Here is a 24,938-nt window from a genome sequence, read left to right as displayed (position 1 = left end):
AGCACTCCTTTATATTCATCTGAGTTAGGGCTGCACGATTCTGGACAAAATGAGAATCACGATTTTTTTGCTTAGAATTGAGATCACGATTCTCTCACGATTTTTTTCCAATATACAATTTATTGCACTTATTACTTTAACTTTGCAACAGCTGAACAAAAATATAATAACAATAAACATCTCTTGTCTTCTTTACACAAACCTTTGAATAATTTAAACAATAATAACAATTTTGAACAATATTTGTTCCTCCCTGAGTTGAACACCCTTTCAGAAAGGGGACTTGTAACAGATCCTGTAGTTCTGAGGCAACAAATTATTCCTCTGGCTGGGATTAACCCCCCATTGCCTTTTGCTGCTATTAAGAAGCTGCAGATACAAAAGGTAAACGTTACAAAAAATATGATGGTGCCTGATAAAAGACTGGCATCAACTTTGTAACAGCTGACATTGAACATAAAAACAATAAACATAAAAAAAAAAAAATATATATATATATATATATATATATATATATATATTTAAATCGTCGTCATTTGGAAATGAGATTGCGTTCAAGCATGAATCGAGATCGCGATTCTTTAACGATTAATCGTGCAGCCCTAATCTGAGTTGATTTGTATGATTGTATGATCTTATCCATCCAGCAGTCATCAGATCAGCTTCAGTGTGAGAACTGCATCTGTTGGGTTTCTTGTGCTGCTGGCTTCCGCTGACCCCAGCCTGACCCGTGTTTGGCCCCTGGGCCTCCACATGTCTACTGTAGGGGGCTTCTGCGAATGTGCATACAGTATTTGTATGTAATTGGAGCCTCAGGTTAAGGTAGGATGGCTGCACAGTTCATCCAGGCAGAAAAGGCAAAACAAGGTAGCCTCAGGGTGAGCAGAGGGAAGAGGAGGGAAGCAGCAGGACAGCTAAAAGAGTAAAAAGTGGGAAGGTTGGAGAGAGAGAGAGAGTAATGGACAAAGAGTAACAAGGCTCATTTTAACTCAGTCTCCTTGGAAGAGAGATGTCAGTCTGTGTCAGTTCGCTCTGCTAACCAGCCTTTAGCAGGAGAAATAGATCTCTCCGCCTCCTTCTCACACGTCCCCGCTTCTCACTCTTCCACACTATCTCTAACTACTTTCTTCCCTCATATCTTTTGGTGATAGCTTTTCTGCCTCAGTTGAGGAGAGCAAAAACACTCCACCGCCTTGGGGAAAACAGTAGGAGCAAGTTAGGGGACCAATCAGTGAACCTGTCATCTCTAAAAGGCAGCGAATTCTTAGCGCAGATCTTCTCCTGATCATATTATGGGGGGGAAAGAGGAAGGGCTTCTCAAACCACTGAAGACAAGGGGCCCGAAGGCAGGGCACTGCTGGCTCCACTGCAACGTTTCCCTCAGTGTTGTGAGGAGGGCAGCAAACAGCTCTTCAAACACAGACGGGATCAAATCTTCAAATCCCCTGGAAATGTCAGCCACATTTGAGGAAATGTCAGCAGAGCTGAGAACACACGCAAACACACATCAAATAGAGCATCCGTGCACACAGGCACTCATGCCCAACACCACAGAAGGAAAAGCACTGAGATATAAGGCAGTTATATCCCCTGGGTGAAATCACCCACATCTCTTTCATTTTTACAAAGCTCGTGGGAGAATCACTGTTTGCTGCTGCAGGCATTTCTTCACGATAATGCAGAACTTATAATCCCTGACATTTTCTCATGAATAAACATCTGTCTTGCTGCTTACTAATGTCAAATGATGCAACACAACAGCGGTTTAACTGGCCACACCAGCGTAGTACAGAGGCCTTGACTTGCAGAGCTCACCGACTTGAGCTGGGATAAAACTCCAAAAATACAACAACTAAACAGTAAATACTTAAGTATTATTCCAGAAAACAAAAAAGCAAAACAAAAAAGCTTTGCAGCATTTGAGGAAAATGCAGAAAATGAGAAATTATGTTACTTTGTAAAACTACATTTTTGAAAACAGAGCACTTTAAAAAAATACATCAAAACCAAAATCATAACTTTTTAGGAACATTTTAGGAAACACTACACATCTCAAATACTTTTCAGAATAGAACCAAAGGCATAATATTAATTTATCATTAATATCTAAACTAGACATGAGGGTAATGCAAGGTTCAGTGTCCTGCCAAAGGGCACATGTCGTCATATCTGAAGGGTCGTTGTGGGTTCTGTTTCATCTTGTGTGTTTTCTGACCATAAGTGTTTCCCAACTGTGGGCTACCACCAACGGTTGAATATTTGTTGAATTGAATCAAACTGAATTATACTTATATTAATCCCTGAAGGGGCTTTAAATCCCTAAAGGGAACAGGTCAAAACCTCTTCCTTTTTGGCATCCAATTTTCTTTAATCTCTCCTCTTCAACTCATCTGCATTTGAGGTTTTTTTATGATCATTAGTTGGTAATTAATTGGAAAGCTGATCTGCTGCGTCTATATGTAAACAGCTTTCCGTTACCAGTAGAAATATTCCAAACAGAACAGCATCCAACCCAGCATGGAAAAAACCTTCAAAAGTCATAGTTTTAAGTTATAACTAACTTAACGTTATCATTTATTCATTATATAGCTCTTGGTGGATGTTTCTTGATTCATTGTAAAAAAAAGAAAAAAGGGGTGAAAATAGATTACAAGAGGATACATGTTCTGTTCTTACATTGCTTTCTTCCATTAAGCATATAACACGGAGAGCTATGATAATGCAGCAAATCAAAACTCTTCAAATGTTGATCCTTAGTCCCCTCACTTGATCTCATCTGTAGCTGCTGACATCAGGCTGTGTTCTTATTGATCTCTCTTCACTCCTGCTGACTAACTTATTGATGTCCCCAAGTGTATTTTCCGTCTGGACTGTCTGGAGTGTTTATGGATGACCCACCATAAGCAGACCCCTAGAAATGACGCCCTGCCTCAATAGCAATGATCTTTGATCCAAATGAAATCTGCTGGTCTTGACATGGTCAGTCATTATACCAGGAAAGGTCCTAAGCGGTAACTAAGATCGGAACACGGATGCACACAAGGGTGTACACCCACCACCTCTGCCTAATGATGTATCCGTTTGCTTGACCCTGTCTTCGTCATTAATGAATCCGGTAGGTGGTGAACTGCAGATGCTGTGCAAGGATTATGTATTGACAGGTATCACCTAGAGAACTTGAGGTCAAACCAAATGTCTGTTAAGAGAGACAAAGTAATAGTGGAAGGGTGCCCATGTATAGCCCCATCAGTCCTTGTGTGCCACTCCTCAGCAGTGACACTGAGTCTAGAGTAGTGTTTGTGTACTGTGACTATATGGCCCCATTCAGACCTCGCATTAAAATGTGTCTGAGAGATTCGATCAAGTGGCCATTGCTTAATGTTTGTGTCCACAGCAGGCACTAAAAGTACACCTGTTTGTGTCTTGAGTGATCAGATCTGACCTTCCTGCTCTAAATAAAAATAAACTTGCATGTCATTTTTGCTTGCAACTGCCAAATGTGTTTTTTTTAAATCAGTAAAAGTAGCAGATAGAAATAAGTAGGCATAACTTGTAAAAAAAAGAAAAAAAAATAGATGAAAAAGATCTGACACTTTTTTTTCCGAGCTTTATCCAAAAAATGTGTCCCGACCTTGCATCAGGATTGGCCACTTGTGATCAGATCTCTCAGGATGCATTTTAATGGAAAGTCTAAACCGCGTCTGTTTGACTCTCTTATACAGACAAACAAGTGAGCACACTTTTTCCTGTGCAAGACTGCGGGGCATCTTACTGTCTAACTGCAAGTTAAATAAAGATGTGCACTCAGCGACTAATGTCTTGTGATCCTTTGAGGACACAGCACTCCACACCATGGGGTGGTTCCTGCCGGCAGGCTCTCTCCATGTCCTGAGACACCATCCATTACGAGTTTCCTTCTTTTCGATTAAAGGAGATAATGCTGAACTGTGGAATTAACCTCAATTAGAACTACCTCTTTAGATCGTTCTCATTCACCTCACAACTCCTGTTCTACATTTTAAATGTCCCTCTCTTATCTCTTCAGAGTGCCTTTTTTTCAAGCAGAGTACATTATATACTCAGCAACTACCTTTCCAGGTTGAAAGAGAGAAAATTAAGCTTTAATCTAGCTTTATTTGGAAAATGGAAGACAATGAAAAATGTATACCATTACAATATCCAAAGCTACAGAAAAAGATTATGCAATGGCTCAGGTGTGCTTTGTGTTTAATGCATTTTGGCACATTTTTGCATTTATCAAGTGGTTATCAAGATAAAACATTAAAAGGTCCTAATGGCCTAGCGGTGTCCATTATCAGGAATTAATGTCCAAGCTTGAACTGACCACACAGTTTTATTAAATGTGGATTCTTAACACCTCAAAGGAAATTTTTCTTTTTTTACTTTTACTATTTTCATTAACAAACCATATATTGATTTATGTAAAAACACATTGTACCGATCCATTCCATCCTTTAACGTCTGGTTATTCAAGGTTGGGTCGCTGCGGCCGCAGCCTAAGCAGAGAGGGGCCAGGCTTCCCTCTTCCCAGCCACTCAACTCTCTCTTCAACACAACAGACCAGTGAAGAGTCTGTATAAAGGCAGATGCTGCACCTATCCACCGGTCAATCTCCCAATCCATTCTCCCCTCAATCATGAACAAGACCCCAAGATAATTAAACTCCTCCACCTCCACAACCCCTATAGGGCTTGTTCTTCGGCTTGATGGCCTACCTCACCTGGAGTGTCCAACACTGAGTTCAGTAATTGCCGCCATTACAGGCATCCACAACCTTACGGCCACAGCTCCGTTTGGCCACCTCAACAATAGAAGGTCCGTTCAGACTCAATGTCCTCCACCTCCCTCGAGATGTGGTAAAAGCTCTGCCGGAGGTGGAAGTTGAAGACCTGATGGGTTCTTCCACCATACGTACCCAACAAACCCTCCCTATATGATTGGGCCTACTGAGCCTGTACTGCATCTGCCCCCACCTGGTGGTGATCAGTTGACAGTTTGTAATTTGTTTGAAATACATTGTTTTAACTACATTAGTTTTTCATGCAATTCAATTCAATTTTATTTATATAGCATCTATTAGAACAAAAGTTGTCTAGGCGCTTTCCAGAGACCCAGAACATGACCCCCGATCAATTATTATATAAACAATGGCAGGTAAAAACTCCCCTAGTGGGAGAAAAGCCAAACATGCAACAAGAATGTTTTTCTAGTTTTGCAGCTCAAGAAACTGCTCAGTTACGCTAGCGCAATGCTAGCAAGGTTCAGAGCCAGTAAAACAAAGTAGCCTAACTGGCAAAAATAAAATTAAGTTTAAAAAATGTGTTTAGCAAAATGTGACTATGAGCTATCATTGTGATTATGCTTTGAATATATTTTCAGATCCAGATTTTTGCAAACATGTGATAAGCTACATGTACTAGCAGGGAGCTTGAATTTCATTTAGCACTGCTGTCCACATTTGTGCATGATCTGGACTACTTTTGCTATGTATGGCCCTGCAAAATGTTATGGAGGCCTAATGTGCTTCAAAGATCACAAGCTATTTCTAATTAGAGTGTGTGTTTTGTGGGCCTGATGTGATACAAAAGTCGTAAGACAGTATTTATTCTGTAGACCAGGCCTTGCTAAAGGCCCAAAGAATATGTAAATTAATTTAATCAATATTGATTTGGCTGACTGTGGGCAGTCAAAAGCATGGGTAAAGGCCAAATTTTGGCAAAATAAAAAACAAGAGCACCATTATATAAATCTGACATGATATACTTTTCTAAAATGACGTGGATCCTTATTAGCAAAAGCTGCAGTAAGTGTTTTCCTGCTTATGTATAAATGACAATGTTGCCTTGCATTAAAGTATTGTCGCCTATTCCTTCTTGCCATTTGTTTTGGTGGATTCTAGAAGTTATTAGACTGTATAGACTGTCATTGACATCTAAGAACCATTCAGATGTGTTGATTGCCTTTCTGCGTTATTCATTCGTCTTTTGTTATAGGTTGATATCCAGGGTGGGGGGAATCAATGGCCTTTCCTGGTCATTTCTTATAGCATAAACATAATGAGGAAGCAGGGGAAATAGGAAAACAGCAAAGTGGCTAACAACAGAGTGAGGGAAGGTTTGGAAGCTGACAGGTTTGTTTACAAATTTCTCTGTCGTAGGCATAATCCCCAGGCTCAGACAAGGCTATTTGCCTGAAGATTTTTCTGTTAGCGTGGGACAGTTAAGGGATGTAGACCAATAAGGCAGATCCAGAATCCAAGCCTCTTGAATGATGAAGCTACACACATGCACAGGGATATACACAAACATTTCTGTCTTTACAATCACTTATCAGAGTCAATGTGCCACAACTGCCCTGAACAGAGGCACATAAACTGCAGACACCACAAACTCATGAGAATCCCAACACTTAAGTGGCACAGCAATTACTGAGAACGCGTAGGAGAGTTGGATCATTACATCGAACAAAGGGAGAGTTTATTATTAAGTGAGGTCTGTTCAAATGGTTTTTAACTGCTGACATGGCAGGTGTCTGGGCTTGAAGTGAGGTGGGCAGGTGTAAAAAAAAAAAAAAAAAAAAAGGCAGTTGCAACAAAATTATCCCAAACCAAAAAAAAAACAAAAACCCTGACCAGTTGGTGATTTACATACAGGCCAACAGCCATAACACTTGTCGGTTTTTATGCCTTGGTTACTGTTGTGGTTTCTGCTCACTCAGTCTGTAATTGTTGAGATTGAAGCCCTTTGATGCTTACAAACACCTGCATGTATGTGTGAATCACATAAATAGGCGTATGCACACACGCCCTAGAAAAAAAAAGAAGGAAAACGCATTACTTCACCGACCATGGCTCCTCATGAGAAGTCATTAATAATCTGGGTGTGTTTTATTTTTAGCAGCATGTTTTTAGGAGAAGTAGTAGAGTCCTGTCAGTCTTCAAGGCCCTCCTCTGCTCTGTCGCACCGTCTCTGTCTCCTAGTGAGAGCTATGTATATTTCATGAGCCTAGGTGCCTTTTTGTCTTAAGATGCCCCCCCTCGGTTGTCTCTCTGCCGCTCATCAGTGGAGGGAACCATCACAACCTTTTTTTTTTTTTTAAATCTCTCCCACTCCTCTCTCTCTCTTCATACTGACAGCCTCCCTCTGCTTCTCCCCCTGCTTCTCGTGGTCAGCTTGTCTCTCTTCTGAAGTTTCATCCCTCTTTCCTCTTTAAGCTGTGGAAGGGAGCTGAGCAGAGCCCATCCAAATAAACTTGGTCTGTCAGGAAAAGTCTCTGCGTCTATCTCTCCGTCATAATGTCTGTCCATCTGTTTTGCAGCTCTGTCACATCAGGGAAGGGACACTTCTTCAACCGGAGCTGCATCCCCTTTTGTTGATGTCTTTTTATAGCATAAATTTGAGTGCTTTGACAGCAGCTAAAAATGGTTGCACCAGTGACAAAATGCATTTGTAAATATTTGCTGTATTTGCATCATTCCTTCTATTATTATTGTTATTCACGTCATTATTATGATTATTTATTGATATTTTTTTGAATCTATCTTCTTAAAACCAACCCCTGTAATGCCAGGTCTGCTGTGGCTGGTCAAGAATAGTGGAATGCAAAACAACAGTTGTTGGCCAGTTGCAAAACCCTTATACCGTATGTTCTCATTATTAGTACATAGTATTTCAGCCTAAAGGCAATTATGCTTTTAAATAACTACAAACTGCTCATGTGACTTCTGTAGTGGCCCATTACGTTATGGGATGCACTATATGAGGTAAACTTCAGGTCAGTTGCATTCTAGAAATGTTTCCTGAAAGTATCAGAACATTTGAACGTCTCTCGGATGTGAAGATCATGCAACTACTCACGTCCTATACTGTATTTGGGGAAAAACACTACACACTGCTAGAACAGTATGCTGTTTAGAAGAAACATCCAGCCTTTATTTTAGATGTGATAAACTAGCTATTCGGAAGTCAATATGTAAATCTGTTTCAGAGTGATGTTTGATGAATGATTAAAAAAGCCTTACTACAATAAAGTAAAGCAAGCTGTTGTAAAGGATGCTCTATTTTTGAAAATAATTATCATATGTGGGTTTTTTTTAATTTTCAGACATAAGATATACAACCCATTTGAAATAAGGAAGTATGATATGACCTTTTTAAATATGTTCTTCATATTTTTCAGGCCAGTACTGTGATCGTGGGTGCGACTGGAGCCACTAAAGACACAGACTCGGGTTTGGGGACCTCACAACCTGCAGGTGGCCACACACCTTCACACCCTGTGAGCTTAGATCCTGAAAGAGCCGACCATTCGCTTTCCAGTGAGTACTGCGCTCCCACAGAAGCTTTTGTCATGTATTTATTCATTTATGGACCATTGTGGCTCTCTTTCTTGCGTCTTTGTGAGCATTTTTCTCCTTTATGATGACATGTGGCATTTCATGTCTTTCATTTCACAACACATTGAGCTTAAAGTGAAGCAGAGCAGTACATTTGGATTTACTTTCATTTCTCTCTAATCACTGGCAGCAGTATCTGCCTTGTCATGTTTAATATGGCATTTCTTGATGTTGCTGGCGTGAGTGTGGCTGCGCTCATGAGACAGTCCTTCCCTCAGAACAGACGTAGTTGTTGCAGTTTTACTTTCCTTCAGAATATCTCCTCACTTAGCAGGCGTCTCATCTCTGCTTCCTTTTTCCCGTGTGAGAAGTCCTCCTGACCCTGCTATGCGATAGCACAGGAAGTAGTGAGACCCCTGGAGTGAATGAGATGAGGTCTGAGGCAGCTTTAACACTCAAACTGAAAAGTGACAAGAATTTACTGTTGAGCTCGTCTTTCAGGCTTGTGGTGTCACATCATCTAACACCTCCACCTCGAACAACTCCCAAACCACACATCTCCACATCTATATGTAATAATGCCACCTACCTTCACGACCAAAATACATTAACTCTTTGTTGTCTAACCTGCGGGATCACGACAATAACTTACACATGCTACTGTGTGATAATGAATGAGCCATTACTGATTTGCCTACGGTTTGTCTTGCAAATGTCCTGCGTATCTGATGTCTTCACCATCTTTTGAATGCATTGTTAAACAGCAACTGCTCTTATTTATCAGTAATTCCAGCCTCCATACCAAACCACAAAACATGGACCCATTGTGCACACATTTTGATTAGTTGAATTAGGGCTGGGCGATATATCGAGATTTTAATATATATCGATATATTTTCAAACACGATATGGTATGAGACAATATCGTTTATATCGATTTAATTTTTTTTTTTTTTTTTTTTACATTTTTTTTTTTAATGATTTTGATATAGCTTATTTTGTGACAAATTGACTTGAATGTTTTATTTGAGATTTGCACAAATGTTTTGTTATTTGCACATCTGTCAACCTTACTGTCTACATTGTATTAATTGTACAGTGTATTTTAATTTAATTGTTATGCAGGAAAGGGATATTTGTTTTATTTTATTCAAGAAGCATTTTTATTCTATATATGCAGGCAGTTTATTTTTATTTCATTTGTTTTATACATTTTGATATTGTGCAGACCTCTGTTAACAAAAGGTACCTGTGTGACATTTGGCACGAGGCTTTGTATTAAAACTGACTGTTTTTTTAAGGGTTTGCCTCAGAAAAAAATGAAGCTAACAGAGATGCTATGCTATAATGCTTTGGGGGAAACCCCAATTAAGGCACAGAAAAAATATCGAGATATATATCGAGTATCGCCATTTAGCTAGAAAATATCGAGATATGACTTTTGGTCCATATCGCCCAGCCCTAAGTTGAATCTTATACTGTAGATATTAGAATCAGGATTTGTGGTAATTCATATATTTGTCACACTATTAGGTGGTATTCCAGTAAGAGTGACCTTTGTTTTGGATGGTTGTTTGTACATTTTTGGTTAAGAGCATGGTATTGATACTTGACATAACACCCCATGATTCGGAGAGTACAGTACATTACTGATGATGTGTCCCAGAGCTGACATTCTTCCCACTTTTCCCAAGCCACTCTCAACATCAAAGCAATTCTCTTAAGAGTACATATCATCTATTGACACAATATAGTTTTTACTCCACGTCCTGTGTATTTGTGATTCTTGATACATGACATATAAACAGCCAGCATGTTTGCAAGTGTGATTGAGAAAGGTCTAAAGGTGACCATTAATACAGGCTTCTTGAAGCTGATTGTGTTTATGTAAAAAGTGCTAGAAGTCTCCTCTTATCTTGTTGCTGGACAGTCTCTTGTCCTTTGCTGTCTCTCTATCTCTTTTGCTTATATAAAAATATTTTAAACTCAAACCTTATGGCTTTGTTTCTTATCAGAAACATTTCCCCATATAAGACAAAGTCATCTTTTTTCCAGCAAAATGCACATGTATACAGAGACCTGCATTAGCGCACAACCACAAAAACAGCTGATTAAGCAGTCAAGACCCAAGAGCCACCTCACATCTATGAACGTGCACACATACCACTGAAAGATCCTCCTCGTGGTCTGGTGTGGCTTGAGAGTGAGGTTTTCATGAGTTATTTAAGTGCTCTCCATCACGCATGTTGCTCTGCAGCTCGCACCGATATGACACGGCTCATTTCTTCCGCTCAGGCTAGAAACGTGGCACGAGACAAGCTTGTGGTGCTCACGTAGAGTGGAGTAGAGAGGTACACAAGCATGTTCGGGCTTAAATCATTGAACAGGTTCCTGAATCGTGGTTCAGTATGAGCCATGCAGCCATGCCGTATGGAGGAACGTTTATAGTCAGTGACGTCTCTGCTGCGCCGCATCAGAGCAGAAATGTTTGAGAAATGAACCAGTTGTTATTTGCAATGCATAGACGTGTTCATCGAGAGCCCCTATCAGACAGGAAATAGGTTGGATGGGAGAGTGATATCTGAGCTGACCGCAATGTGCTTCAGGGCCGAGGATCTGTGAGCACACTTGCTGAGCACTTCACATCAGCGGACACTCAGGCTCAAATCAGTCACTTAATCAATACATCATTATTGGGGGTGAAGAGCCGAAGCGAACCTCCAGTTGCACTCACTACACAGATAACTAATGGAAGGACTTAAACATTACACATACATGAAGGCAACCGTGCATGGTGAGGAACGTTTATAGCAGTTCATTACTCCTTCTCTGAACTAATGCAACATGTATCCCACTTCATGGTCCAACTATCTACATTTACTGTATGTTTGTGCACACATGCAGTCACCGGCCACTTTATTAGGTATACCAGGTGTACATAATAAAGTGGCCACTGAGTGTGTGTGTTTGTGTGTGTCTGTGTGTTTGTGTGTTGGCACAGAAATTACACATACTGATGATGTGATTGCCATGAGAGTGTGTTTTGATTGCTTCAGCACAGCTTGACTAGGCAGACTTGGCAATCTTGAACACTTGGCTGCTGGCCAGTTCAATACGAGTGCAATTATCCACTGTGGGAGCGCAGAGCCCCGATGAGGATGGATTGTGGGTATTGGTTGGGGCACACAGAGGCGGTTGATTCTTAAGAGTCTGTCAGCCTGCGTTTCGGATGACTATCAGTGTCTGAGCTGTGGTTTTATCGGTCGAAGTAAGGTTTTACATCGGAGGGCAGATCGCCTTTAGAAGAGCAGGTTCAGCCACGCTACGATAAGCATGCGCTGCCCGCGTGAGACATGCATATGGATAGTGAAGGACGTGAAGCAAGAGAGCTGAAAGATTATAGGAGTGATGTGCTGAGTTGAAGCTGAGCTAAGGTTACTGAAGGCAGTGGCCTCCGAGAGAGGCCACTGCTTGTTTAGAGAGTGTGATTGAACCACATTGAAAAATTCCACTGCCTGCTGCTCTTCCCCTGCTCCCTTTATTTTCTTCTTTTCTTTTGTCCACATCAGTTGGGAGGGGAGGATGGGTCAACTTTCAGGGACAGTGACAAGGTTGCCTAAGCTTCGATGAAGCAAAGCAGATGGCAGAGCGTGTTTTTGTGAATGTGGGTGATTAGAAACGCCACCGGAGACCAGGGTTTGCCACTCTTGGCCTATCTACGTACGCTTGGCAATGCCACCGCACTGCCCTCTTGTTCCAATCTTGGCAGTGTAGACACGAGATGTGAGTGTAAATGAGAAAAATCATATATTATCTGCATGGGCCAGGTATGCTGAATGACCTCTGTTTTATTCATATTTTTGAGAAATTCAGTGATGTAATTATCACAGGATTTTTGAGAAGCAGAGCTCTCTTGTGCAGTGTGGCGCCAGTCCTGGCTGGCGTGGGGGAATTAGTCAGGAGACAGTGGGTTTGGCAGTGTGCCATGGTTATTAGCCACTCACAGGGTGGGCATGGGCTTATGCCCCAACTCAATCACTCACTTTGTTTGCATTTGTGTGTTTAATGTGTTTGTTTGTGTGCATGCGTGTATGTGCAAGTCTAACATTTGAGTCTGGATTCTCCTCTGGTCACACTGACCTTATTGTGCAGTCACTCCTGGTTGATTTGTCTCCTCTCCAACACATTCCTCTCTATGAAAGGCTGAGAAACAAGCTGTTAACCCCCTCTTACTCCCCTCAATCTCTGCCTCTTTCTTTCCCACTTCTTTTTCTCGCTTTCTGTCATCTTACATTGACTGTGGTTTTCCATAAAGCGCCTGGAGGCCAGAGAGCAGATGAAGGAAAAGACCTATAGATTCATTGCCAGTGAAAGAGGCCATTACTGGGTCATAGCTCATCAGCAGATACATACGTAGGCTGGAGCGCTAATAGGCGCGAGCTGTCACAGTTCAAGAAGTTTTGTTATTTTATGCCCCTAATAATTTCCTTCTTTCATATTGGCTAAATGTTAAAGAAAAAAAATATCAGTGTTGTTCCACAATTAGTGTTTGGCTTGAACATACAGTGTGTTTCAGTGCTGAAATATCATCGGTGTGGGAGCAGATTCTCAAAATCCCAAATTCTTTTCTACAGCATGATAGTGATTCAAAAGTCATAACTGTCAAACAGATAAGCTGTCAACTGCCAGCAATCAGCTGCCAGCGATCAACTGTCAGCAGTTGGTAAACTAATTGCATACTGAATCCAGTTGGAGTGACCAAAACACATTTTTTGATCTTCTTTCAATGAATAAAATATATTCACTTATGATAGCTTCTGGTCTTCTATGTCTCCATTATGGCTCTACAATGAGAAGTTTCAGGAGCAATGTGGTGGCGAGTCATGTTGAAAGTGGTGTACTACAGTCATCAAACCGAATGGAGTAATAGTTTAAAGGGGACCTATTATGGCATCTAATACCTATTTTAAACAGGCCTTGAATGTCTTAAAAACAAGCTTTTGATTGTTTTTGCTAAATAAATTAGAAATTCAGCATCTGAGCCATGTCTTTATCATCCCAGTCTTTAACCTCCATCTCTATGAGGGATTCTGAGTGGGCGGGGCTATGATAATGAGGCGCTGCGCTGATTGGCTGCCTAACGCGAATGACGTGATACACCGCTACGAAAAAGCAACCGCCGCGGCGCCACGTCCGACTGGCTGAAGGATGGAGCGCTCCAGCCGGGGTAGAGAGCTGGTTGTGGGCGTGGTTTCAGCAGCGGAGGCTGAACCTCTGGAAATCTGCTCCCGTCGTGACATCACGACGGGAGCAGATTTTAAACGGCTCAAAAAAAACCACGTGACACTGGGGGACTCTGTCCGGCGGGGGTCAGAGAGCTTGCAGAAATTCATGGTATTTTGTCTCCCCTGTGCTGGCAGGCTGAGGGGAGACCACTTTATATATGTTAAAGCAAGAAAAAACATGTTTTAATATATAATAATAGGTCCCCTTTAATGGATCCCACCGGGTCCATCACAGAGATACAACGGCTGAAAGTACCCTGTTAAAATTCAAACCTCCTAGATTTTACCCAGGACGGACAAGTGGAAACCTGCCCATTTCATCGAGTGATAATACAATTAAAAATCCAGCAAATATCTCACAAGGTCAAATCAAATGTTTCCATTTTTTTTTCTTTGCAGAGCATCATAAATCAAGTTATACCATACAAAAGTCATGAATGTAAATATTTTTGAAGACATACCCTTCTTACCTCTGGCTCTCAAGGCTTCTTTCATATTTGTGTGTGTAAAACTCAACTTTGGCCAGCCTGCACCAAATAATTTGTCTTCTGGAGAACATGTTTAGCTTAAAGGAACCACCTTATGTGACGTTAATGCTCTGTGGAGCAGAGAGGTCAGGTTACAGACATGTTTCAACAGTAGCTCTGAAACAGATGACCACTTAGTGAGAAACTTCCCAACTCTGACCTTTCACCTCACATTCACCAGGAAACAGCTGTTTAAGCAGGATTAAGCCCGACTACTTACACCCTCAAGCTGGTGGTACACTGCATTGTGATTGTTTCTCTTTTTAAATTATTTATCTACAGCAGAGATAGAAAAATAAGAAAACTCTGTGGTGTCAAAGATAATATTTTTTAAATTAGTGATGCAAATTTAATAAACTTGAATATATTCCTGCGCTTGTGTTCTTTCTTTGTGCTGTTGTCATGTTTTCTTCCTTCCTCTCATTTGCTTCGTATCTCCTTTCATCTGTTTCTTTCTGCAAGCTTATCACTTCACTCATCCCTCCTTCTAATCCCGCTTCCCTCTATCACCTTCACCCTCTCTTTCCTTCCTTTTTTCCTGCCCCCCCCCCCTACCTCCCTGTAAACTGCCCTCTGCTGTCAGGTGACTAGGCTGAGACTAAGTGCTTTTTGCTGTCTCTCTGCAGGTGGGACTGTAATAAAGCTTGTCAGTAGGGAGGCATGGGTCACGCTGTCACATGCTCTTTGCCTCCCCTCTTTAACTCCCCCTTCTATCTCCTTCCATCCCCTAGCCCCCTACCACCACTCTCCTTCAAGATCCTCTGCTGTTATTCTTCACTCTTCTATTTGTCTGCCCTTTTCTCCCCCTTTTGTCTTGCTTTTAACAGAAACTCTGCTCCTTGACTGGCCTTTCATGCCGCTGTCGCTTTCTGGTTTCCTTGCCAGTGGCACTTTTAAGGAACAAGATGAAGGAGAGCGCCAGCAGGAGACACACCTCTCAGCAAAAAACACACACACACACACACACACACACACACACACACACACACACACACACACACACACACACACACACACACACACACACACACACACACACACACACACACACACACACACACACACACAAGAGGGAGAGAGATATGTAGACATAAGCAATCCATGTAAATGACTTCAGGTGAGGTTTCATTGTTTGCCCAGCTGCTCTTCCAAACCACCCTCTCTTGTTCCATGATAAACCAGTAGGTTACATGGAAATCAGCTTCCTCTACACAAAACAGTTCTTTCTTTTTTTGTTGCCTTGTTTGCAGTGTACTGCCGTGTATTTTTGTTACAGCCAGTTAGGAGAGCACTGAAAGTTTAAAGTTTAAACATTTACATGTAAGCATGGTTTTAGACTGATATAGACATGTACTTGATCCAGTGTGTGTGTGTGTGTGTGTGTGTGTGTGTGTGTGTGTGTGTGTGTGTGTGTGTGTGTGTGTGTGTGTGTGTGTGTGTGTGTGTGTGTGTGTGTGTGTGTGTGTGTGTGTGTGTGTGTGTGTGTTAGGAATGGGCGATATTTTGCCGTTCACGATATACCGTCAAAAAAATTCCTCACGATAAGAATTTGTCATCTCGCGGTAAAAACGATAAATTCCCGTTGATGATGTTTTGTGTAAAGCTGATTTTTGGAAGGAAGGAAGGAAGAGGGAAGGAAGGAAGGAAGGAAGGAAGGAAGGAAGGAAGGAAGGAAGGAAGGAAGGAAGGAAGGAAGGAAGGAAGGAAGGAAGGAAGGAAGGAAGGAAGGAAGGAAGGAAACAAGGAAAGAAGGAAGGAAGGGAGAAAAGAGGAAGGGAAGAAGGAAGGAGAGAGCAGGAGGAAAGAAGGAAGGAAGGGGAAAAAAGAAGGAAGGAAGAAAGGAAGGAAGGAAGGAAGGAAGGAAGGAAGGAAGGAAGGAAGGAAGGAAGGAAGGAAGGAAGGAAGGAAGGAAGGAAGGAAGGAAGGAAGGAAGGAAGGAAAGGGGAGAAGGAAGGGAGAAAACAAGGAAAGGAGGAAGGAACGGAGAAAAGAGGAAGGGAAGAAGGAAGGAAAGAGCAGGATGAAAGGAGGAAGGAAGGGAAAAAAGAAGGAAGGAAAGAAAGAAAGAAAGAAAGAAAGAAAGAAAGAAAGAAAGAAAGAAAGAAAGAAAGAAAGAAAGCCATGTTTGTCATCAACGGGAATTTATCTTTCTTTCTTTGAAAGAAAGAAAGAAAGAAAGAAAGATAAATTCCCGTTGATGACAAACATGGTGGATCTGAGAGCGAGATAGATTCATAGTTAAAAAGGTGGAGTTGAATTGGTATTTTTTTTATCGTCATTTTTATCGTTATCGGGATAAATGCCAGAAATAATCGTGATACATTTTTTAGTCCATACCGCCCATCCCTAGCTGTGTGTGAGAGAGAGAGAGAAATAGTGTGTGCGAAGCATTTGATAGAAATAGTTTTTTCCAGCATCTGTCTTGCTCCAGCCACAGGATGGCAATACTGAGCCCACTCTTTAAAGGAATCTCGTACCATCTCTTACTAACCACTGTTCATTCAAATGCACATTCTCTGACACACGCGCACACTTGTGCTCCTCTTTAGTGTATGTTAGCTGTTGTGTTAGGTGACAGAGTGCAGTGAATAATTTAGTCCTGGCCATGTAAGTGGTTGACAGCGAACATGGCCTCTCTCCTTTGCTGCTGGCCTTTTACTAGTACATTCTGTTTCACTCACTCTTTTTTCCCCTTTTTTTCTCATGTCTTTTTTTCCTCTCTCTATGTGCTTTTTGTATCTTTTTGTTTGTGCTGTGCCAGAGGCATCATCTAGATGTCGTTTTTATCTGCTGCAGTTCTATTAGCGTGTTACAGGAAAACTGTGGAACTTAAATTGATTTATCCAAAACAAATTTAAAAGGTAAACGCAGTCATTTATTCAAGGGTTGATTTATTTAGTAAATATCTCTGCACCTTTTCAGCACTGTCTGTGAAAATGTTGCTAACAGCAAGGAACAGTTTTCGTCACTTCGTCTTTATGTTTCATAAAACATTCAGGTGAGTACATTCACATTTCTCCCCAACACACCCAATCCTCCCATTTCAAATTATGGATTTTCTTGGAAATATGTGTTTACTTTAATAAAGTGAATGCATCTGAGCTCTTAGGACTGCAAAATCCAGATTTTTTTTTTTGCTTTAAATTCTATTTGGCTGTCAGAGGGACATTTCATCATTTTTGCAGCTCTTCCTCAGACTCCCCATTGATACTTCTTTCACTGGATTGGAATTCAATTTATACTGAACATCTTTAAAACCCTTGAGATAATGTGATGAGTTGATGCGGAACAGTTTACGTTCAATAAACTCTACACATATGTAAGCATGTCTAAATGTAGTTAAAACTAGCAACTTCTTTGAACCACTTAGTTCCCTCCTGCTGGATGGATGCAGGTTTCCACGGCACGTTTCACTTAATATCACTTTTTAAAGAAGAATGGTCTCTAGTGTACAGGCTTCTTCATGTTACCAACTAACCTGATGCACCAGATGGTTTGTTACACTGAACCATCTGGGAAGTTGCTGTTAGAAATTGTTTTGAAAAGGGCAGGCACTTTCCAAAAAATATTAGATAAACCATCTGCCTATCACTGTCTGTCACAGGCTAGCTTCATCTCATCAGATAAACATAGGGGAGGCACTGGGTAAGTCACACTTTTGCAAAAAAAACAGCCGAAAAACAGAGCAAAAACATATTTTCCTGGAGAGGTTGTCAATGTTGTTCTTGCGGAGCAGGGGTGGAGGTAGGGTTGCGTGAGCTCTGATTTAACTGTTCTAAAGCAACACTAAAGCTATGTTTTGATTTTTTTCATTATAAAATGTTCTGTGAGAATTCTTTTTTTTCCTGTCAAAATACTAAGCAGATAATGTTTATCTTCAACAATACCAGGACTGTATTTTTCCTGTAATCCACTTTCTCTCTGATCTGCATTTTCTGTTTTTCAACTAATCTTCTCAATTTCCTCACAAACTCCAGAAATGCAGGAACTGTGTCTGTGTGTGTGTGTGTGTGGGCCCAGTCAAGCACTGTTAATGTTATAATTGCCTCTCTGAGCCTCGATTCTCTGTGTTTGTGACGTGGGCGAATAATATGACCTTAACACTAACGTAATCACATAGACTAAACAAATTATAGGGGGCTGCCTCTTCCATTGCCCTCTTCTTTTCTTTTTCAGTCACTCCGAACACCGCGATCGTTCATCCGGCGTACGTGGTTTTCAGCTTGTAGAACCTGTGTGTGTCTTCATAACATCTGTGTTGCTCAATGTGTACGCCTGATAAAATCAGCACGAGCGTGTTTTAGGGCAGTCGGAGCCAAGGAGCCTGGCCTGATGGGCCGAGCACCGAGCGATGCCTGGCCAGGCTCAGGCTGACTGAAGAGGTATTAGCAGTGACGTTTCCAGGCCAAAAAAACCCAATAGCTGGGACTCCCCAGCAGGCTAACTGGCTCCAGCCTGACTGATAAAGTCCAGCTGGGCGTGGAGAGATGAAGCTACATTCATCATGTCCTCTCCCTTCGCTTTTTCTTTTGAGCATCTGTCTGTCGCATGGTTGTCTTCTCCTTTCTGTTTTCCTCCCCAACGCTGCTGCTTTCACTACTTCTTGTTAGCCATATTTTGTCCATTTGCTTCTTTCAGTCTTAAATTCTGCTCCACCTCTTCTCCTCTTTTTCTTTTTCTGCTGCTTATCTCACATATCCTCCTCTTCAATCTCTCTATCTCACACTTACACACACACAAACACATCCAGAACCCCTTGAAGTGGGGTCATGGTTGAGGCGTGCTGCTAATTAGCCGGCAGTGGTTGTTGTAGCAATGCAATGGTAGGGTGTAAATAATTAGGTGGCATGTGCACAGTGGGAGGGAAAAAAAGGCAGAGGAGGGGTAGAGCGAGAGAGAAATGCCGGCTATCAGTCCTTCTTTTATCCTCTGAGCTCAGATGAGTTCGCTTAATGAGAAAAAATGAGATGCTCCCAACCAAGGAAGAAAGCATTTTGTCCTTTACATGTTCTCTCTGCCTTTCCTCAGCTTGTCGTTCTGTCGCCGCCTCACTTTCTTTTCATGTGCCAATCACATCCAGGCTTTTGCTGGTGGGATGCCTGTGAGTTAGAGTCACCGAGTACAGGTCTCCCATAGTGTTATGAACGCAGCCTGTGGGAAGCATCAGCCGTATGCTTTCACATACAGTGCATGTCAGAGTTGCAATACTTTGGAAAAGTGCATTTGTGGGCTTTTATAAATGCCCCCTCTGTCATGTCTGTTGCTCTAATTTATGTATACTAGTAGCGGTGGTTTGGTTTATGAGGACAATGAAAAAGAGAGATGAAGAGATGTTAAAAGGGCAAAGAACATGTGGGAGGGAAGCAAGAGATGCACAAACACTCAGATGTATATTGATCCTCTACTCTCAGTTCATCACCGTCTCCTTGACCTCATTCTGAAGTGCCTCAGCAAGCACACGCATGTCAACTCATGCGTCTCTACAACAGTGTATGTCAAAGGACTACCAATAATTCACAGTATATTCACTTTGTTTACAGTACTGGTATGAATATAAAGGAGTATCAACCTGTCCACTAGGGATGGGCGGTATGGAGTAAAAGATTTATCACGATAATTTCTGGCATTTGTCCCGATAACGATAAAAAAATACCAATACAAAAAGTGTCATCAACGGGAATTTATCTTTCTTTCTTTCTTTCTTTCTTTCTTTCTTTCTTTCTTTCTTTCTTTCTTTCTTTCTTTCTTTCTTTCTTTCTTTCTTTCTTTCTTTCTTTCTTTCTGTCTTTCTTTCTTTTTTTCTTTCTTTCAGGCTCCTTTCTTTCTTTCTTTCTTTCTTTCTTTCTTTCTTTCTTTCTTTCTTTCTTTCTTTCTTTCTTTCTGTCTTTCTTTCTTTTTTTCTTTCTTTCAGGCTTCTTTCTTTCTTTCTTTCTTTCTTTCTTTCTTTCTTTCTTTCTTTCTTTCTTTCTTTCTTTCTTTTTTTCTTTCTTTCAGGCTCCTTTCTTTCTTTCTTTCTTTCTTTCTTTCTTTCAGGCTCATTTCTTTCTTTCTTTCTTTCTTTCTTTCTTTCTTTCTTTCTTTCTTTCTTTCAGGCTCATTTCTTTCTTTCTTTCTTTCTTTCAGGCTCCTTTCTTTCTTTCTTTCTTTCTTTCTTTTTTTCTTGCTCATTTCTTTCTTTCTTTCTTTATTTCTTTCTTTCTTTCTTTCTTTTTTTCTTGCTCATTTCTTTCTTTCTTTCTTGCTCATTTCTTTCTTTCTTTCTTTCTTTCTTTCTTTCTTTCTTTCTTTCTTTCTTTCTTTCTTGCTCCTTTCTTTCTTTCTTTCTTTCTTTCTTTCCTCAATTTATCGTTTTTACCGTGAGATGCCAAATTCTTATCGTGGGGAATTTTTTTGACGGTTTATCGTGAACGGTCAAATATCGCCCATTCCTACTGTCCACTTTAACTACATCATGAATATTTGGAGATGCATGCAACACCCTGCCCTTGCACCACAGCCCTGCTGCAGGACACCAGAATACCTTAGTGCATATGCAAACGCACAGGTCTGCAACTCCAGTGAATACACGTATACAAACACCGCTGCCCTACTTGTGTAAACGGATAGTTTAATAGCTGCCTGGCTCCTCTTGTTTTGTGTGACTGAGAGTGTCCAAGGTGACAGGTTTATGGACAGTTTGGCAATGTCAGCGGAGCCAGACCAGCTATTTACAGCTCAGCATTAGACACTTCAGACACTGGCTGTTAGCATAAATCCCCTCATGAAATGAGTCAGTGGATAATACACATCGTCGGCCGTACTCAAATGTAAATCAGGACATCCCGCAGCAAGTGATCGCTCTGTCAACCGCTCTGTCCCTCCGAACTTCATCACCAACACTCAAAAATGTTTTCCACACCAACAAGCACACAGTTGCTGTATAGATGTATATCACAGCCGTTTATTACCCCTCTGCCTTTACATTAACAACCACCGCTCGCTTTGCTCCCATCGTCTATCTCTCAGGATTTCCCCCCCCTCCATCTCACATCCCTTCAACTATCATTTAGCTTTACGAGGTGCCCTAAAAAGAAGCCTGAGGTGTGCATCTCTCCCTCTTCCCCTTTATGTCGGAGATATTGATATCCACCACAAGTCAGGCACACCGCTCTGTGTCACTGAGAAGAAACTGATGATAGACGGGAGTGACGGGTGGGTGAGGAAGGTGGCAGCTGGGAGTTATGGGTGCTGCATGTGTTGGAGGCTGTGTTTGTGTGAGATGAGGCCTCTACAAGTGTGCTCTGCATGCAAACAGTCTTATTATGGTGAAGAAGAGGAGTCAGCCAGGCTGCAAAGCAGAGGAAGAGGAGCGAAAAAGAGATGTGGATAGATGGCAAGGAGGAGGAGGAGGAGGGAGGCAGACCTGATTCTTTCTTTATGAGCTTTCCCTTTTTGTGTTTGCTATAAACAGAGGTCAGCGGAAGAGTGGCTGTTTATAAGGTCCATCTCTCAGAGCGAGTATATCAAAAGGCCTATGACATCATGTTCATCGCACTGCGCCTCGTGTGTCTGGGTGTGTGCGTGCGCTTGTATGTGCGTGATCCATCAGAGCCATTATCAGCCATCTATCTCCCTCTCTAACGGTAGAATCGGTCAGCTTGTCAGAGCGAGGTAGCGTGTACACTCAGGTTTGCTGGTGCCTGTGTAGCCTATGTTGGAGTGTCTTGCAGCAGAAGGAACAGTAAAAGCTGTATGTGCAGGTGAGATTCAACCCTGCTGTCACAGCTTTACATCTAGTTATTGTTCACCATCGAGCTTAAGCTTACATTGCTTCATGTTTTGATTTTCTTTTTGTTGTTGTTGTTGCAAAAACTGCATTAGCATGTTGTGAGGCACTCGATGAGATTAAAGTAATCTCACATGATGAGGTACTAAATCACCTCCACCTATGACTGGCCATCCTATCTCGACTGAAGCTCGCATGCGCGTAGAATTTAGTTTCTTCAGATGAGGGTAAAAGGTACGCCTACCGAACTTGTATATTATGTGGATTTTTCAAAAATATACTTGTGTGCCTGTACTTATGTGTGTAAGCGACTGTGCACTCTGACTGCTCCTGTTTTTTTTTTCTTTTCTATTCCGCTGGGAATAAAGAAAAGGTTTGTTTGATTAATTAATGCTGTTAGACATGAATGTAAATGATCAAAGGAGCACATTTGCATGTTGTGTTTAATTATTTATGAGCACGGATCGCTCATGAATAAGGACACCTGTGAGGGCCTTCTCCTCTGCAGCCCAGACTCTCACTGGTGCACACACATACCACACTGACACAGACACAAGCACAGCCGGGGATGGGACTCGGTGTGCTTAACCAGACCTGCTCATCACCCCTATCTGCGAGCCCTGCTATGTGCAGGGATGCAGGTCACTGCAGGTTCACGTTGGTATTATTAGGTTATGTTGCCGCTCTGGCTGGGGTTCAAATGTTCTGATTAGGTTACAGCGTAATGCTAAAGCTCACACTGTCACCCTGACTGTATGATTCATCTCCATGGAGACAAAAGAATAGCTCTGATCTAATTACCCACACTGCTGCCATTCCAGACTTGAGGAGATGGCTGGGTGGCATGAATGAGGAGCCACACATGAGGAGGAAAGGAGGGAGCGGCTCAGGCAGATTGTATAAAGAGGGATAACTGTGGAAAAAGAAGGCAAATCAAGAGCAAAAAGAGGAGCAAGGGCTGTTGCTAACAAAAGAGAGCTTGACAAAAGGTATTATTTGTGTCTTCTTCCTCATCTCTCCCCTCATCATCGGCAGCATCCAACTGCAGCACAAATGGGCCCTTGTTGCCATGGATATGAGCAATGGTTCTCCCGTTCTGCTCGATGGGGCTCAATGATAAATGGTGTGATGTGGAGGAAGTTAATAATTTATCCCGGGTTGGGAGCGACCGATCTGGGGAGCGTTACCTGGCATAATGGGTTAAGTGCACCGATTGCAGCATGCCAAGCAATAGAGTCGCAGGAGGTGATGTATAAAAAATGAATAGAGGCTGAGTGGAACCTGCTGGGAAGGAATTGCGGAGAGAGTGTGTTGGTGAACGCGATGGCGGGGTGGGTGGAGAAAGCTTTGTTTTTTTCAAGATGTAGAATTGTCAGATAAGTAACAGCAATACATTAATTGAGCTCTCTCCGGGCTTTCTGTAAACATGTACCTTCAGCAGAAATGAGCAGCTCAATGTGCTCTGGACTGTGAAAGCGTTGACATATGAAGCTGCTGCAAAAACCCAACTGTAAAACCGTGCGGTGCGTTCAGCGCTGCCACCATCAATGACACGCTGACAGTGTGCATACACCTGAAAACAACTGGCAGAGAATAATTGTTTATTTCTACAAAGTTTTCCATTGTTTCTCTATGAATCTCTCGTAAAGAGGCAGAGAGAAGCCTCAGGTTTGTGTTAATACTGTGATTTTGCGAGAAATCAGAGAAGGAACACACACGGGAGACCCACGCCACTGAGAGAATTAAGACGACACCTGCCTCCCATCTCCTCAGCACTGTATAACTCTGTCTCCTCTACCTTCCTTCCATCCTACATTTCTTTGTTTTCTGACTCCCCGTTTAGCACTGTTATCTGTCAGATCTTGCATTTGGAGGCTGTTGACGCACGCTCAGGGTCATGAAGGGGTCACAGTGCCAGGTTAATCTGAGAGAGCGTATCAGATCAGCTTGATTTCATTATTGTCCCTCTGATGTCCTATATGCCGAAGCACCAAGCTACTTAAAATGATCCCCCCTGAGCAATGCCAGAAAAGAAGCGTTCTGTTATCTGTGGTTGAGCTGAAGTCTATTGTGTCGGACGCCGTGTTGCATCCTGGAGTGGATTTGGGGCATAATAGGCTTGTGCTAAAACATAGCAGAGCCTTGCGTCGCTTCCCACTGATTACTTGATAGGTTTTTCGGTGCTCAGGTCTATTTTGAGTAGTGTTTGTTTGAATTTGGGCTCTGTGTGCATGCATGCATCAGAGCGTCCATGTGCCCGCAGGAATAAATGACTGGTGGTTTCTTTTCATTTCTTCTCCATTTTGTTTTGAGTGCCTGTGTCTACCTGGAGCCTTTTTTTCTCTTCATGCATGTGGCTGATAAGTAATGCAGATGCCTGTGATGGATAATACCACCCTCCACAAACACACACATATCTTTGCACTCATGCACACACATTAAATGTCTCTGTCCTCTCGGATGCAGCTGAACTGCTGTGAGTAGCATTCTGTTTCTGTTTGCAAGCACCAGTTTTTATTTATCTATTTATTTATTTTTTACTTTATTTTACATTTTTAGCAAGCTCTTGTCTGGATTCGCAACACAGAAGGCCAAGCACAGATGACAGACAAATGAAGGAAGATGGAGGGGCGTAGAACGAGAGGGAGAAGGAGGGCAGAAGATGAGGCACAAGAAAAATGAAATACCCAAGGCAGAAAAAAAATATTCAGTTTTCTCCCCGAATAATAATCCTGCCATGTTTAACAATACGAGTCGGAATGAGTATTATAATTTCCATGACTGAATTATTTAGTATCGCTGTTTCCTTTAATTATAAGGACTGGCTTCACTGAGGGACAGATGACTGTCACATGGCCTTGTCCCTCTTTCTTTTTCTTTTTTTTTTGCTGTTTTTCACATAAACAAGTCTTTATGTTTTTATGAGCTCTTGATAACAGCGTTGGGGCAGATAGGGGGTTGAACAGAGACAGTGACTCGTAACAAGGTCACGGACGTTATTTTAA

At 41.8% G+C, this 24,938-nt stretch overlaps 1 protein-coding gene across 1 annotated transcript in view; it reads left to right on the top strand.

The window, feature by feature from the left end:
• The window catches only part of gse1b (Gse1 coiled-coil protein b), a 193,316-nt gene that overhangs the window by 50,827 nt on the left and 117,551 nt on the right, over positions 1 to 24,938 (top strand). The window contains exon 2 of the mRNA XM_061744303.1: positions 8,200 to 8,338. Coding sequence (XP_061600287.1) covers positions 8,200 to 8,338 — 139 coding nt within the window. The remainder of the gene's footprint in view (positions 1 to 8,199; positions 8,339 to 24,938) is intronic.

This window comes from Cololabis saira, chromosome 2 (genome assembly GCF_033807715.1).
Source record: "Cololabis saira isolate AMF1-May2022 chromosome 2, fColSai1.1, whole genome shotgun sequence".
NCBI lineage: Eukaryota > Metazoa > Chordata > Actinopteri > Beloniformes > Belonidae > Cololabis > Cololabis saira.
The sequence above is the reverse complement of the archived record's forward strand: the minus strand, read 5'-3'. Positions and strand labels throughout refer to the sequence as shown.